The sequence below is a fragment of the Sphaeramia orbicularis genome, chromosome 22 (genome assembly GCF_902148855.1).
Source record: "Sphaeramia orbicularis chromosome 22, fSphaOr1.1, whole genome shotgun sequence".
In the NCBI taxonomy this organism is placed as follows: Eukaryota; Metazoa; Chordata; class Actinopteri; order Kurtiformes; family Apogonidae; genus Sphaeramia; species Sphaeramia orbicularis.
Window position 1 is genome coordinate 8193757 of NC_043978.1, and position 14415 is coordinate 8208171.

The 14415-nt window shown below is 42.2% G+C and overlaps 3 protein-coding genes across 13 annotated transcripts in view; 2 read left to right on the forward strand and 1 right to left on the reverse strand.

The window, feature by feature from the left end:
- Positions 1-9494, forward strand: part of hectd1 (HECT domain containing 1) — a 40804-nt gene extending 31310 nt beyond the window's left edge. For 2 of the 3 annotated variants that reach the window (XM_030127251.1, XM_030127252.1), the window contains 12 exons: positions 70-295; positions 374-456; positions 1254-1381; positions 1474-1675; positions 1761-1898; positions 3201-3685; positions 4795-4953; positions 6422-6500; positions 6578-6671; positions 7217-7367; positions 7567-7711; positions 7826-7963. In XM_030127251.1, coding sequence (XP_029983111.1) covers positions 70-295; positions 374-456; positions 1254-1381; positions 1474-1675; positions 1761-1898; positions 3201-3685; positions 4795-4953; positions 6422-6500; positions 6578-6671; positions 7217-7367; positions 7567-7711; positions 7826-7963 — 2028 coding nt within the window. Of the gene's footprint in view, positions 1-69; positions 296-373; positions 457-1253; positions 1382-1473; positions 1676-1760; positions 1899-3200; positions 3686-4794; positions 4954-6421; positions 6501-6577; positions 6672-7216; positions 7368-7566; positions 7712-7825 lie in introns of all 3 variants that reach the window. The other variant, XM_030127250.1, reaches the window with a different exon arrangement.
- On the reverse strand, positions 9176-12570 carry ap4s1 (adaptor related protein complex 4 subunit sigma 1). 2 transcript variants are annotated; one of them, XM_030127254.1, is made up of 6 exons: positions 12233-12570; positions 11752-11891; positions 11126-11212; positions 10589-10657; positions 10069-10080; positions 9176-9990 (listed from the first exon to the last, which is right to left on the reverse strand). In XM_030127254.1, exons 2-6 carry the CDS (start codon positions 11887-11889, stop codon positions 9862-9864), a joined length of 435 nt encoding a protein of 144 aa, XP_029983114.1. In that variant the 5' UTR covers positions 11890-11891; positions 12233-12570; the 3' UTR covers positions 9176-9861. The 2 variants fall into 2 exon arrangements, with proteins under 2 accessions (XP_029983114.1, XP_029983113.1); XM_030127253.1 differs by having other exon boundaries at positions 11752-11914; positions 12233-12542.
- Positions 12571-13639: 1069 nt separating this feature from the next.
- strn3 (striatin, calmodulin binding protein 3) overlaps positions 13640-14415 on the forward strand; it is a 30222-nt gene continuing 29446 nt past the window's right edge. For all 8 annotated transcript variants that reach the window (XR_003934570.1, XR_003934571.1, XR_003934573.1 and 5 more), the window contains exon 1: positions 13640-14155. Coding sequence is in view for 1 of the 8 variants with exons in the window: in XM_030127360.1 (XP_029983220.1) it covers positions 13859-14155 (297 nt within the window). In the remaining 7 variants the exon portion in view is untranslated. The remainder of the gene's footprint in view (positions 14156-14415) is intronic.

The following is a 14415-nucleotide window of genomic DNA, read 5'->3' on the forward strand; positions in this document are numbered from 1 at the left end:
TGACAGTTGGAAATGCTTTGAGAAACCCAGTGGACCAAACCCACCTGACCTTTGTCCTTGTCTTTTCAGGACTTCTGTGAACACGGCCTCAGCGGTGGCCGTTCAGGCGGCCTGAGTCCGAGCTCTGTCTCAGCCAATCAGAGCAGCGAGATCCTGGGCGGAGCCAGAGAGGCGGCGCAGGCGAAGGCGGGCTGCAGTCAGAACGCGTGCGGTGTGGAGGATGTCCTACAGCTGCTGAGGATCCTGTACATCATCGGAGGAGACGCCGCCACAAACGCCAGGACGCTGCAGGAGGGTACGTAGAGTTCAGTCATCCTGCAGGTCAAAGGTCAAAGCCGGTGTTGGATCTGATTCAACTTAATGTCTGTTTCAGATGTGGACGAGCTGCAGTTCAACGCAGCCCCAGAAGAATTCACCAGCAAGAAGGTCACCACCAAGATCCTGCAGCAGATCGAGGTCAGTGACGAATCCAAGAGTTGGACTAAGCTCACACAAGGATTAGATCGCAGGTGTCAAACATACGGCCCGGGGGCCAAAATCAGCCGGCCAAAGGTTCCAATCTGGCCCGCACGATGAATTTACAAAGTGCAAAAATTACCCTGAAGATGTTAACAGTCTAGGGCATCAAACTCAAAAATAACAGCACACTAACCTTGAAATAATGAGTCCAAATTTTCTTGGTTTAATGTGAAAAAAATATGACATTATGCTTATAAATAATGGCAACACCAATTTTTTCTCTTTGATTTATTGCAAAGAACATTAAATTCTGATATCCTTTAACAATAAATTGTCAATAACCTGAACAAATATGAACAACCTGAAATGTCTAAAGAAAAATAAGTGCAATTTCAACAATATTCTGCCTGTTTTGTATCTTGCTAGATCTGATCCGTAATGCACATGTAGAAATCAAAAGTTGAGGCAGAACACTGATAAAACTGTACTTGTTTTTCTTCAGAAATTTCGTGTTTTTCCAGTTATTCACATCTTTTTTGTTTTGGATAGAAATAGTTTCATCATCTAATGTTATTTTTTGCACTAAAAAATTTGGAGTTGTCATTACTTATAGGCTATTCTACTATTATTTTACTGGTCTGGCCTGCTGGAAATCAAATTGGGCTGAATGTGGCCCCTGAAAGAAAATGAGTTTGACACCCCTGGTGTAAACCATCGTTCTTGGTTGTGGTTTTCATTATTGTGTTGTGAGACGTCGTCAGCTGTGGCTTAAACTGAGCGTGTTCATTTCCCAGGAGCCTTTGGCGTTGGCGAGCGGCGCTTTGCCCGACTGGTGTGAACAGCTCACGTCCAAGTGTCCTTTCCTGATCCCCTTTGAGACCCGACAGCTCTACTTCACCTGCACCGCCTTCGGAGCCTCCAGGTGCGTTGAAACTGAAGTTAAGCAGCCGTTGGAGTTTGGTTGATGTTCAGTTTGCACTCTGACCCTGTGACCTTTGACCCCACTGTCCACAGGGCCATCGTGTGGCTGCAGAACCGGCGAGAGGCGACGATGGAACGATCCAGGCCGTCCACCACCGTACGACGGGACGACCCCGGGGAGTTCAGAGTGGGACGGCTCAAACACGAGAGGGTCAAAGTTCCCCGAGGAGACACCATGATGGAGTGGGCGGAGTCTGTTATGCAGATCCACGCTGACAGGAAGTCCGTACTGGAGGTGAGAGGTTGCAGACTGACTGTCATCAGTGTGAGTGTGTGATGTGGGCGGATCCAGGGTGAACTTGTGTCTGCTGTGGTTTCAGGTGGAGTTTCAGGGGGAGGAGGGGACGGGTCTGGGCCCAACGCTGGAGTTTTACGCTCTGGTGGCGGCGGAGTTTCAGAGGACATCACTGGGAATATGGTTGTGTGACGACGACTTCCCTGACGACGAGTCCAGACAGGTGGGACGCACAAACGGACACGACGACCATAGAATCTGACAAAACATATAATTAAAAATATATATTAACTGAACGTAAAAACAAGCAATGCATCAGATGGAAAAAAAAATCGATTTTCTGAAAATTTGCTTTCAATTTCCATTCGTTTTTTCATAAAATTTGTAGACCAAATTAGAAAGTGACAGTTAAAAATCCAATTTAACTGTCACTTTAAAACTGTGACAGTGGGGAAAAAATGTTAATATTCACTGAGATTATGAAACGTTTTAACCCTTAAAAGTCCAAGAAGTATTTTTGCAGTGATTTTCAAATTAACTTTTCTCTACATTTAACACGTCTTAATGTCTCCTGTATTTTGTATTTTTCAGTGTAAATCACATATTTTCCTGTATTTAATTCAGTGATCATGTAGACATTCATTGAAGCTCAGATTAAAGTTGAGTTGTTATATCAGAAACAGAAACCTGAAGAAAAATTCACTTTTTCCAAATATAATATATCAAATATAACACACCATATATAAATCTATTATTAACTGAACATAAACCCAGTGTGTCTATCCACTGTCATTTATCAAACTCCATGGGTTTTACTGGTGAATCAATGTTTCAATTTTTTTTTAATCTAATTTGTTCATTTAATCAATCATTTTGGCTGTTTTGTTGTAAATTTTTTCCATGTTATTTACTATTTTGTAGAGGTTCTTATTCGTGAAGAAATAAAGATTCAAAAGACAACAAAATGAGCATGTGTATATAAATAAAATGAATTTTATTTATTATTGTTCATTTTGTTGTCTTTTTAAAAAAAACAATCTTTCAATTTCATTCAGTTTCAGGCTTATTTTTTCTTTTATTCATAACTTTGGCTGTTTTTGTTCATTTTGTTGCTTATTTTATTCTTTTTTACTTTGTTTTAGTCTGTTTCCTTCTTTTTCATATTCTTTATTATTCTGAACTTGAACCCAGTGTGTCCATCAACTTTCACTGATCCAACTCCATGGGTCTGACTGGGGAATCAATGTTGTAGAAGATGACAGTGTTTCCATGGTAACTACGGAGCCTCTGAACGTCCAAATATGGTCATATCTGATGACCATGAAAAGATGAAGAACTGTATTTTACACCAATTATTGACATGGATTGATCGGATTGATCTGTTGTAGTTTTCATCCGCTCTAGTCCTGTCCTGCTGCAGTTCTGAGGTGGCCGTTGGTCTGAAGTGTCCTGGGTTCTGCTGTTGTTCAGTTTTGGTTAATATAATGTCATTTGTTTTATGTAATTCCTCTGGTGTGTGTCTCAGGTGGACCTGGGTGGCGGTCTGAAGCCTCCTGGGTTCTACGTGCAGCGTTCCTGCGGTCTGTTCCCAGCGCCATTCCCGCAGGACAGCGAGGAGTTGGAACGAATCACTAAACTGTTCCACTTCCTGGGCGTGTTCCTGGCCAAGTGCATCCAGGACAACCGGCTGGTGGACCTGCCCGTGTCCCAGCCCTTCTTCAAGCTGCTCTGCATGGGCGACATCAAGTCCAACATGAGCAAACTGCTGTACCAGAGCCGCAGCTCGCCGCAGGGTCATGACCCTGAGCGCACGCACCTCATGCCCTTCCTGCTGCTGTCCGAGGTCCAATCAGAGGCGTCCACCGAGGAGAGTCAGGAGACGTACTCGGTCGGCAGCTTCGACGAGGACTCCAAGTCAGAGTTCATCATGGACCCCCCAAAACCCAAACCGCCGGCCTGGTACCACGGCATCCTGACCTGGGACGACTTCCAGCTTGTCAACCCGCACAGGTCAGACCTGGACCAGAACCCGGACCACAACACTATGATCAGAGTTCACCATGGTCGGGTTCAACACCAGTGAACTCATGTCAGTTCATTGACTGTTAATTTAAGCCTGATTTAACAACCCAGTCTAAACTCAGCATCAGGTTTATGCTGAATGTTTAAATCTACTCTATAAAATGGATAAAAACTGAACAAAAAGCACAAGGACTTAAAACCTAAGGAGACACAAGGACAACAGTAAAACTAGTCTCTGGGTTTGACGACCTGTCGCAGATTGAACCAGCTTTAGGTTTACATGAATGTCAAACACAAGCTGAGTATCATATGTTTATTTCAAGGATGTTTTCCTCACAATCATGTTGTGGATCGTGTTCATGTGTCTCCAGTCATCGTTAGTGGTTTTTGAAGACAACCACATTTAGTAATGTTAGCTATTGTGCTTAAATTAAGCTAATATCAGCTAGTTAGCCAAATTTAGCTATGTTAATGAGTGAACAATATTTAGCTCACAGTTGAAAACAAATATTTTAGGAAAAAAGCTAGATATAGCTAACAATGGAAAAAAAAAAAAAAACATTTAGCTAATGTTAGTATGTTTAAATTATGCCAACATCAACTAGTTTACTAAATTTAGCAATGTTTATGAATGACTCACTGTTGAAAACAAATATTTTAGGAAAAAAAAACTAAATTTAGCTAACAGTGGACAAAAGAACAACATTTAGCTAATGTTAACTAGTGTGCCAAAGTTAATGTTAGCTGGTGTGTTATATTTAGCTAATATTAGCCAGAGAGCAAAATTTTGGAGGCATAACTTATTTTAAATAAAAAGAATTCAAATTTTTTAACGTTAGAAAAAACTGCTGTACTCAACTAATGTTAGCATATTTAATTCAACGTTATGGTACAGGAACAGCAGTTTCCACCAAAGGATGAATGAGGACATGGACAAATGAGAAAAATTAATGCGTAAAATGGGAGACGTTCAGAAAATGAGAACTTGATTAGACAAATGTAATTGAATAGTTTTTCAGCTGGTCCAGGGTCAGGTTTTATTGTGTCTCAGGTTTAATGCAGTTTAATTTGACGATGGCTTCCTGTTGGTGGTTTAGGGCGGGCTTCCTGAAGGAGGTGAAGGAACTGGCAGTGAAGAGGAGGCAGATTCTGGCGTCGAAGAGTCTGTCTGAAGACGAGAAGAACACCCGACTGCAGGACCTGATGCTGAGGAACCCCCTGGGCTCTGGACCCCCCCTCAGCATTGAGGACCTCGGGTAAAATGCTCACAAATACAAACACCTCCGATGGAAACGTGGAGCTGAAACACCACCGCTGAACAAAACCAGTCAAATCTGATGATTAAAACCATAGAAACCATCTAAATCAGGGGTGTCAAACTCATTTTCCTTCAGGTTCCACATTCAGCCCGATTTGATCTCCAGTGGGTCGGACCAGTAAAATAATAACAGAGTAACCTATAAATAATGACAACTGCAATTTTTTGTCTGTGTTTTAGTGTAAAGAAAAAAAAAACATTAAATTATGAAAATACTTGCTTTTCTAAACTATCCAAACAAAAAAGATGTGAATAACCTGAAAAAACTGCAATTTCTAAACAAACAAAAAAAAATGTAATTTTAACAATATTCTGCCTCAACTTATCATTTCCACATGTGCATTATGGATCCGATCTACAAAGACACGAAACACTGAGGAACAGGCAGAAAAGAGTTCCAACTGTGCTGAATTTTCTTTAGACATTTCAGGTTGTTCACATTTTATTGTTACAGGATAGTTTGTAAATGTAAATATTTTCATAATTTAATGTTATTTTTTGCACTAAAACAAAGACAAAATTTTCAAGTTGTTAATTCAAGATTTTTTGCTAAATTTAACTTTTTTTTGCATAATTCAAGATTTTTTTTTGGCTTAATTCAGGATTTTTTTTACTTAATTGAAGATTTTTTTGGTTAATTCAACATTTTTTCCTTAATTCAAGCTAAAAATTTTTTTGCTTAATTCAATTCAAGACTGGTATTTTTGCACTTTGCAAATTCATTCCACGGGTCGGATTGGAACCTTTGGTTTGACGCATTTGGTCCCCGGGACGCATGTTTGAGACCCCTGATCTAAATGGATCCACTTTGATTTAGAGACACAACAGTTATGGACTATGAGACAGACCATGGAACATTCTGGAGCAGATGAAGATCCCCGTTCACTTCACGCTGATGTTGAATGGTTTTAGCATGTTCTCATGTTCAGATTAATGTGTTTTTCCCTTAAGCTTCCTGGCGCCACCTACTGGACTGGAGGTGTAGCGCAGGTTCTTTTATTGATCTGAATACATTGAGCAGAACTTTGAGGTAGAGACACAAACCACACAGATTAACAGGAATTAATTTACCAGGGAAATAAACTCCTGGTAATAAAGGTCCCTGGAAATGTTGGTGTAAAAAGGGTTCAAGGTAATGGGAGTCATTAATATTTAACATGGGCTCATAGTTGTATTTCCTGTATGAGGCATTTGTACACAACACATTTACAGTCAATGAGATCAATAGAATTAATCTGGTCTATATGTTTGGGAGTAAATGTAGTTTTTAAGAGAAAAAAAAGCATCATTAGATAATCAGAAATGTTTAAGAAAACAGTCTGTCGGCTTTAATGGGGTTTAATTAGGGTTAATTAAGTTTAATGGGGTTCAGGGTGAACTGATAATGTCTGAACTCGTCTCTGCAGGTTAAACTTCCAGTTCTGTCCGTCCTCGAAGGTCCACGGTTTCTCTGCTGTGGATCTGAAACCGAACGGAGACGACGAGGTGAGTTGTGACAAGTGCATGATGGGATGTGGCGGCAGTCGGGTGCGTTTGATGACTGACGACGTGTCTCTGTTCAGATGGTTACCATGGAGAACGCCGAGGAGTACGTGGAGCTGATGTTTGACTTCTGTATGCACACGGGGATCCAGAAGCAGATGGAGGCGTTCAGAGGTAGAGCCAGAACCAGTCTGTTAAACCAGAACCAGTCTGTCGGTTAAACCAGAACCAGTCTGTCGGTTAAACCAGAACCAGTCTGTCAGTTGAACCAGAACCAGTCTGTTAAACCAGAACCAGTCTGTCAGTTGAACCAGAACCAGTCTGTTAAACCAGAACCAGTCTGTCAGTTGAACCAGAACCAGTCTGTTAAACCAGAACCAGTCTGTCGGCTGAACCAGAACCAGTCTGTCGGTTAAACCAGAACCAGTCTGTCAGTTGAACCAGAACCAGTCTGTTAAACCAGAACCAGTCTGTCAGTTGAACCAGAACCAGTCTGTTAAACCAGAACCAGTCTGTCAGTTGTTGAACCAGAACCAGTCTGTTAAACCAGAACCAGTTTGTCGGCTGAACCAGAACCAGTCTGTCGGTTAAACAAGAACCAGTCGGTCAGTTGAACCAGAACCAGTCGGTTAAACCAGAACCAGTTAGTTAAACCAGAACCAGTCTGTCAGTGGAAGCGGGTCGTACCCATCTGATGGTCTGTCTCCTGTCCATCTCAGAGGGCTTTAACCGAGTGTTTCCAATGGAGAAGCTGAGCTCCTTCAGCCATAAAGAGGTCCAGATGATCCTCTGCGGTAACCAATCACCTTCCTGGACCGCCGATGACATCATCAACTACACTGAACCAAAGCTGGGTTACACCAGAGACAGGTGAGCATCACACAGGTGGATCAGCTGATCTGGGCCAGGTCGGGACCAGGTCTGTGCCAGTCCGGGGGTGGTCTGGGCCTGGTCTTGGCCTAGTCTGGAACTGGTCTTAGCCTGGTTTAGGCCATGTCTGGGCCTGGTCAGACCTGGTACCGGGCCCGGTCTGCGTTCTCATCCAGTCTAACTGTTGTTGTGTCCTCAGTCCCGGGTTCCTGCGGTTCGTGCGGGTTCTGTGTGGGATGTCGTCTGATGAGAGGAAGGCCTTCCTCCAGTTCACCACCGGCTGCTCCACGCTGCCCCCCGGTGGCCTCGCCAACCTGCACCCCCGCCTCACCATCGTCCGAAAGGTAAGCTGCACTCTGATTGGCTGCTGAGTGCAGTCTGAGTCCGTGAGATGTTTCCGACCGTGAGCTTGTAACCTCACTCTGATTGGGTGCTCTATCCCGGCTCCTCCCCCTCAGGTGGATGCCACAGACTCCAGTTACCCATCAGTCAACACGTGCGTCCACTACCTGAAGCTGCCTGAGTACTCGTCCGAGGACATCATGAGGGAGCGTCTGCTCGCTGCCACCATGGAGAAAGGCTTCCACCTCAACTGACCTCCAACCCCGATGCCGCCACCTGCCCGACCTACCGCCGCCACACTGAGCATGCTCCGTCGTCTGTCCACCCGCCGCGTGATTGACAGAGCAGCCAGCCAATCAAACCAGCCGAAAGAGAGAGAGAGAGCGATAATGGACTGAAGGGGAGGAGTCAGAGCAGTGGCTCCTCCTCCTCGAAGGCTGAGAGTTCAAGAAAAAAAACTGATTCAGCTCTGTGTGTGTGACTCCGCCTCCTCCTGATCCGGACCCGGAACCACAACCGTTTGATCTACACGTGTGAAAATACTACACCCTGTCACTGGCGTTTCCGATAATTTACCGACGCTTCAAGGACGATGAATATGAATGTTACCTTTGGTTTCAGTAGTTACAAACAAATTCTACACTAAATTTATCAAAAAATTTATATATTTCTTTTCAGTCAGATGTTGCTTAGCGAGCTGAATATAAAACTGGGCTATGTGTAGATGAAGCTACATTTAGCATTAACATTACCTCACAGGCTAAACATGGGTAATGTTAGCCAACATGTTGAAAATTTAGCTAACATTAGATAAAAAGAACTACATTTAGTAATGTTAGCTACTGTGTTTAAATAAAGCTAACTGCAGCTAGTTAGCTAAATTTAGCAATGTTTACAAGTTAACTCAGTTTAGCTCACAGTTGGGGAAAAATTATCTTAAAAAAAAAAGCTAAATTTAGCTAATGTTGGAACAAAGAACTACATTTAGCTAATGTTAGCTAGCGAGCTAAATTTTGGGAAAATAACTTGGTTAACGTTTGAAAAAAACTGCGGCATTCAGCTAACATTTGCTAGCTTGTTTAATTGAACATTATCGCACAGTAACGGCTGCTTTTCACCCTTTTCTCATCAATTCCTTGTTCAAAATAAGGAGAATTTACAACAAAGTGTGAAGTTACTTTAAAAACCTCAGACTTGATTTTTTTTTGATTAAACATTTGTTTCTGAATCCTTGGTTTATTTATGAAGAAAGTGAAACTAACGCTCTGATCAGTATCGTGAGAATCTGAACGATCATGAGTAAAACCAAAGATGATGCGATTTAAACCCAGGACGTCGTAACACTGAGACGGACGGTGGCGACCGTTGGCGTCCTGGTTCGGATCAGGAGACTCTTCCTCTTCTTCCTCTTCCTCAGTTTTAGTGCCTGGTTTGACTCGTAGCTTCTCTTTTTTTTGTTTTTTTTTCAGCAAACAATCACGCTTCTTTCTTCTCCTTTTCTTTAGTTTCATGATTTTATTTTCTGTGTGTGAGACTGTTTTGGGTTGTTTCTCTCTGTCCGACCGACCTCCGTCTGTGAAAGGTCAAAGGTCAGAGTGCATTTTGTTTTTCCTGATGAAGCTATAGAGACAAAAACAAACACTGGTTGTGTGCGAGGCTCTGCTCTCCTTGTATTTTCTTTGTATATTATAAACATTTATTTAACTCGAGTTGCAGTTTGAGGTAAACAGATATTTTCAAATGTGTATGCTCCAAAAAAATAATCATTAAAATGTTTGCAAAGTATGAACTGAACCGAGTGTGCGTGTTTGTCCTGTTTACTGTCGATAAAGATTTAAAACGGTTCAATGTTTCAGCTTCGATCTGAGTTTAATTTTACTATAATGAACCGAATGTTTCCGTGACAACCTCAGACTCTGAATCATATGCCTTCAAACTCAACATGTCAAATTTTCAGATCAATTTAAGTCACTTTAAATGATGACGTGTCCTGTTTGTTTCAGGTGCAAAAGTTTATGAAAACAAACATGAACAGTAACAAATGTCAAACTCAAGTATTTCAGGTTTTTAGTTGAAGACATCGTTCAGACTCAGCTCCACCTTTGACCAATGAAGCATCATCGCAACCGGTGACATCACTTCCTGTCTGTCCTCAGCCGTCGGCCATCTTGTCAATGGCGCTGAGTGGCGCCAGGATCCGGTTCTTATTGGTTTCCACGATGTGTCCGTTCTGGATCATCTCGTCCAAGATGATGTGGACTCGATCCAGATTAAACATGATCTGAATCAACAGTTAAACAAAACTATGGCTGTTTCAAACTACCTGGAAAAGTGTTTAAACGAAACGGGTAAAGGATACGTCCAGTTCACTCTGGAAACAGAAACCAGATGAAAAACATTAAAATCAGACTAAAACCAGATGAAAATACCATTAAAACTAGATTAAATAACTTGTATCATAATAAACACAAGGATCTGATTTATGACTTTGACGAACTTACATTTTTTTATCTTTTAAACTTAATGAAATGTTTCTGAAAAATTTCATAACATTAAGAAAATAAATTGTTTTAGCAATTTCACTTCTAACTTCTATTTCTTTCATTATGAAAAAGTTATTTTTCTGACATTAAATCATTGTCTGGGGTTAAGAATAAATAAAAGAGTGACATTAAACTAACTTCACTCAGGAGGCACAGACCCTCGTCTCATTTATTAGAAATGTGTGTTTAAACTAATTGGACCATGTGACCTTGAACTTTGACCTTTTGACTCCAGGTTTTTCAAGTTCAACATCACCGCTGAGTTTGATCATCTCAGTTCTGCTGGGACGGAACACAATCACAGAAAAACAGTCTGAGCCCTGTCCCTGAACTCACCACGCGGCTGAAGTATTTGTCCAAAACCTCCACAAAGTTATGAACCAACTCGTAGATGGAGAGCTCGTTCTACGTCAGACGAAAAAGAAACAACAAACAAATAACAAAAACAAACACATCACAGTCAGAAAAAAATTAGAAAATTTAGACTAAAGTGAGGATCAGAAAAGTCAGAGTGAGACCTCTGTCCTCACTTTCATATCAAATAAACCTGGATCCACTGAGTAAAAACATGAATGAGTGAATGAATGCATGAGTGAGTGAATGCGTGAGTGAGTGAATGAATGAGTGAATAAATGAATGAGTGAACGAATGAGTGAGTGAGTGAATGAGTGAGTGAATGAATGCATGAGTGAGTGAATGCATGAGTGAGTGAGTGAATGAATGAGTGAATGCATGAATGAATGTGTGAATGAATGCATGAGTGAATGCATGAATGAATGAGTGAATAAATGAATGAGTGAATGAATGCATGAGTGAGTGAATGCATGAGTGAGTGAATGAATGAATGAATGAATGAATGAATGTGAGTCTCACCTCTCCATCTGAGACGCCGACCACGATGTAAAGAGCAGCGTACTGACGATAAACCAGTTTAAAGTCCTGATACTCAACGAACGAACACTGGAGAAAAACAGGACAAAGGTCAGAACACCTGGACCTGGACTGACCTGGTCTTTGTGTCCCTCTTGGTCCTGGTCTTTCTGTCTAATCTGGTCCTGATCTTTGTGTCTCACCTGGTCCTGGTCTTTCTTTATGTCTCTCCTGGTTCTGGTCTTTGTGTCTGACCTGATCCTGGTATTTCTCCTTGTTCTGGTCTTTCCTTATGTCTCTTTCGAGTTCCTGGTCTTTGTGTTTCTCTTGGTCCTGGTCTTTGTGACTAACCTGGTTCTGGTATTTCTCTCGGTCCTAGTCTTCGTGTCTAACACGGTCCTGGTCTTTGTGTCCTTCTCAGTCCTAGTCTTTGTGTCTAACCCGGTCCTGGTATTTCCCCTGGTCCTGGTCTTTGTGTCTAACCCGGTCCTGGTATTTCCCCTGGTCCTGGTCTTTGTGTCTAACCCGGTCCTGGCATTTCCCCTGGTCCTGGTCTTTGTGTCTAACCCGGTCCTGGTATTTCCCCTGGTCCTGGTCTTTGTGTCTCACCCGGTCCTGGTCTTTCTCACCTGGTCTTTCTTTCTGTTCAGGCAGCAGCGGACCACGTCTGCCTCCAGCGCTGCCCTGCGGTTCAGGTCTACAGGTGTGTAGTACCTGGACAGCCTGGTCTGACCCTGACGGTTCACCATCAGCACGAACCTTATCATTTCTGATAGGCTGAGTTAATGATACCTTCAGGAAACAAAACACATCAACTGACTTTTAACATGAGGTGACGTGGCATTTACTATTATATCGATAATTTAACTCATATAGAATTTTACATCTATTCTATTGTCGTATTGTTACATTCCTAAAAAATAAACTAGCTCTCAAGATGAAGTGCAATTTTCCACTGCCAAGAAAGTGTAATGTCCGTGGAACACTGAAGGCATCACCCCACTGTTTTGTTTTCCTAGCAAACCTTCGAAAGTGCAGTGAAAACTGTGCTGTTGTGCATTTCATATGTGGCTTTTTAATCATGAATATGTGGTTAAAGTTTGGACCAACCTGTACCCGCTGTGTTTAATAACCCGTTAAATGCTAAATGAGCTAAAAACAAGCTACAGGTCCGTTTTACTCATCCTCAGTCTGAAGGAGAAGGTTCTATGAAAGCTTCTTGTAAAGTAATAAATCCGCTTTACTGTGATTCAAATATATTCAATCAGCGTTAAAATAAAAAAGTGGGAATTGAACATTTTCTTCAGCAGCTAACACCGTCATGCTAAGATGTTAACGTTTCATTGCGCATGCTCAGTGAGACCGTCTTCTGCTGCGTTCAATAACAGAATTTACGAGGGTAAAAAACAGCTTTACAGTGCATTCACTGAGGAAAGAAAAAAAACCTAGTCTTTTAACTGTGAGAAAACTTCCATCTGTTTTTACCTCCGCCAAGGAGGTTATGTTTTGCGTTGGTTTGTCTGTCTGTCTGTGTGCAAAATAACTCAAAAAGTTATGGACGGATGTGAATGAAAATTTCAGGAAATGTTGATACTGGCACAAGGAACAAATGATTAAATTTTGGTGGTGATCGGGGGTGGGGGGCCACGGGGGCCCGCTGATCTGCCTTGGCGGAGGTCTGCGCTCTCCGAGTGCTTTTCTAGTTATCATAAGTGTTATTATTAGTGTTAATCATTGAAGAATGAAGTTTTTTCCCCCCCTAATCTAACAATATTATTATAAAACAGATTTGTAATGTGTAATTAATGCAGCTTCCGAAAGTATTTGAACAAAAGGACACACTAACTCATTATTTTTGAAAGTTTCACAATATTCTGAGTTCAAGATTTCAAAAGTCTTTCTCAATATTTAGAAAAAAACACATTATTTCAAGGAAATTTGATATTATTTTTGAAGTCTAATTGATTTGAATTAAAACTTTTCTTTTTTACACAATGGACATGATATGGAAAGAGTATTGATAATACTGAAAGATGTCAGCTATTGTTTGGTGAATGAGTATAAATGTAAAGAACTTATTTTGTTTGTTTATTTATTTTTATTGCATCGGGCTGTTGTATTATATGTCCCGTTTGTGTGTGTTTATGGGCGTAAACAGTGTAAGATTAATGTAAATAATTAAAATTGTAATGTAATGTAGAGGAGACCCTAGGAAGAATAGAAACTGATGTTTCAGTTGCTAATGGGGATCTTAATAAATGAAATAAAATGTTAAAGTTTTTCATTGAGTACTTTTCTCCGTACTCATTTACTTACAGAATCTTCTCAATTCAAATGAGCCTCTATAGTAAATGGCGAACGTCTCAAACTGTGTATCGAGTTTCAGAGTAACTGTATTATAATTTGGTGGTTTTCTTATTTCCTACGTTGGCTTTATGTAGGGAACGCCGCACCGTGCTTTTGGATGACAGGATATTCTTCCCATCGTGCACCGCGGCTGGGTTCTCCCTGTGTGATCCAGGGGGGAGAGAGAGCAGTAATGGCGGCCGGTGAGATCCACACACAAACACCGCGTCCCTGTCCGTAATCAGCCGCACTCACCGCAGCCCTCCGCGGGCAGCCAGAGACACGGACCGGCCGGAGACACGGGCCTGAGGGGGGACGGGAATCCTTCAGCAGACCTTTTACTGCCTGGGACTCGGCTTCTTACTCTCTTAAAACATACAAATAAAAAACATGGATGAGCACCCCGGCGGAGGAGGAGGAGGAGGAGGAGGGGGAGGAGGAGGGATCGCTACGGGCGCTCCAAGGCAGCCTCCGCCGCCGCAGCAGCAGCAGTCGGGGAACAACGGCAACGCTAATCCGCCTCTCGGTGGCGGTGGAGGAGGGGTGATGGTTCCCCACCAGCCGGACGAGCTGCCCCGGCCGCAGCAGCAGTACACCATCCCCGGTATCTTGCACTACATCCAACACGAATGGGCCCGGTTCGAGATGGAGAGGGCGCACTGGGAAGTGGAGAGGGCCGAGCTCCAGGTTAGCCCGCTAGCTCTGACAGTCACACATCCAACTTTGAGGATGACCGCAAAAATAAACACCTGACGGGATTTCCAACCCCCTGCAGTTCAATTACCTACACTTACCTCAACACTGAAAGCATTTTTGGATTTAGCCAAGACTCTTTTAACCATCCGGACCAAAAGTAGCCCAGTCTGGAACCATAAAACCAGATTTTTAGCTCTATTTGTCCGGATTATGTGTCTCTTAAAACTAACGAGGTGACGTAATTTCCCTCA

What these genes read in the sequence shown, in the direction of transcription:
- ap4s1 (XM_030127254.1), bottom strand. Translation starts at nt 11,889, where the DNA reads ATGATAAGGTTCGTGCTGATGGTGAACCGTCAGGGTCAGACCAGGCTG. An exon ending in TGAACAGAAAGAAAGACCAG is followed by an intron (nt 11,213 to 11,751) that starts GTGAGAAAGACC and finishes GTTTTTCTCCAG; the next exon opens with TGTTCGTTCGTTGAGTATCA. An exon ending in TCGGCGTCTCAGATGGAGAG is followed by an intron (nt 10,658 to 11,125) that starts GTGAGACTCACA and finishes CGTCTGACGTAG; the next exon opens with AACGAGCTCTCCATCTACGA.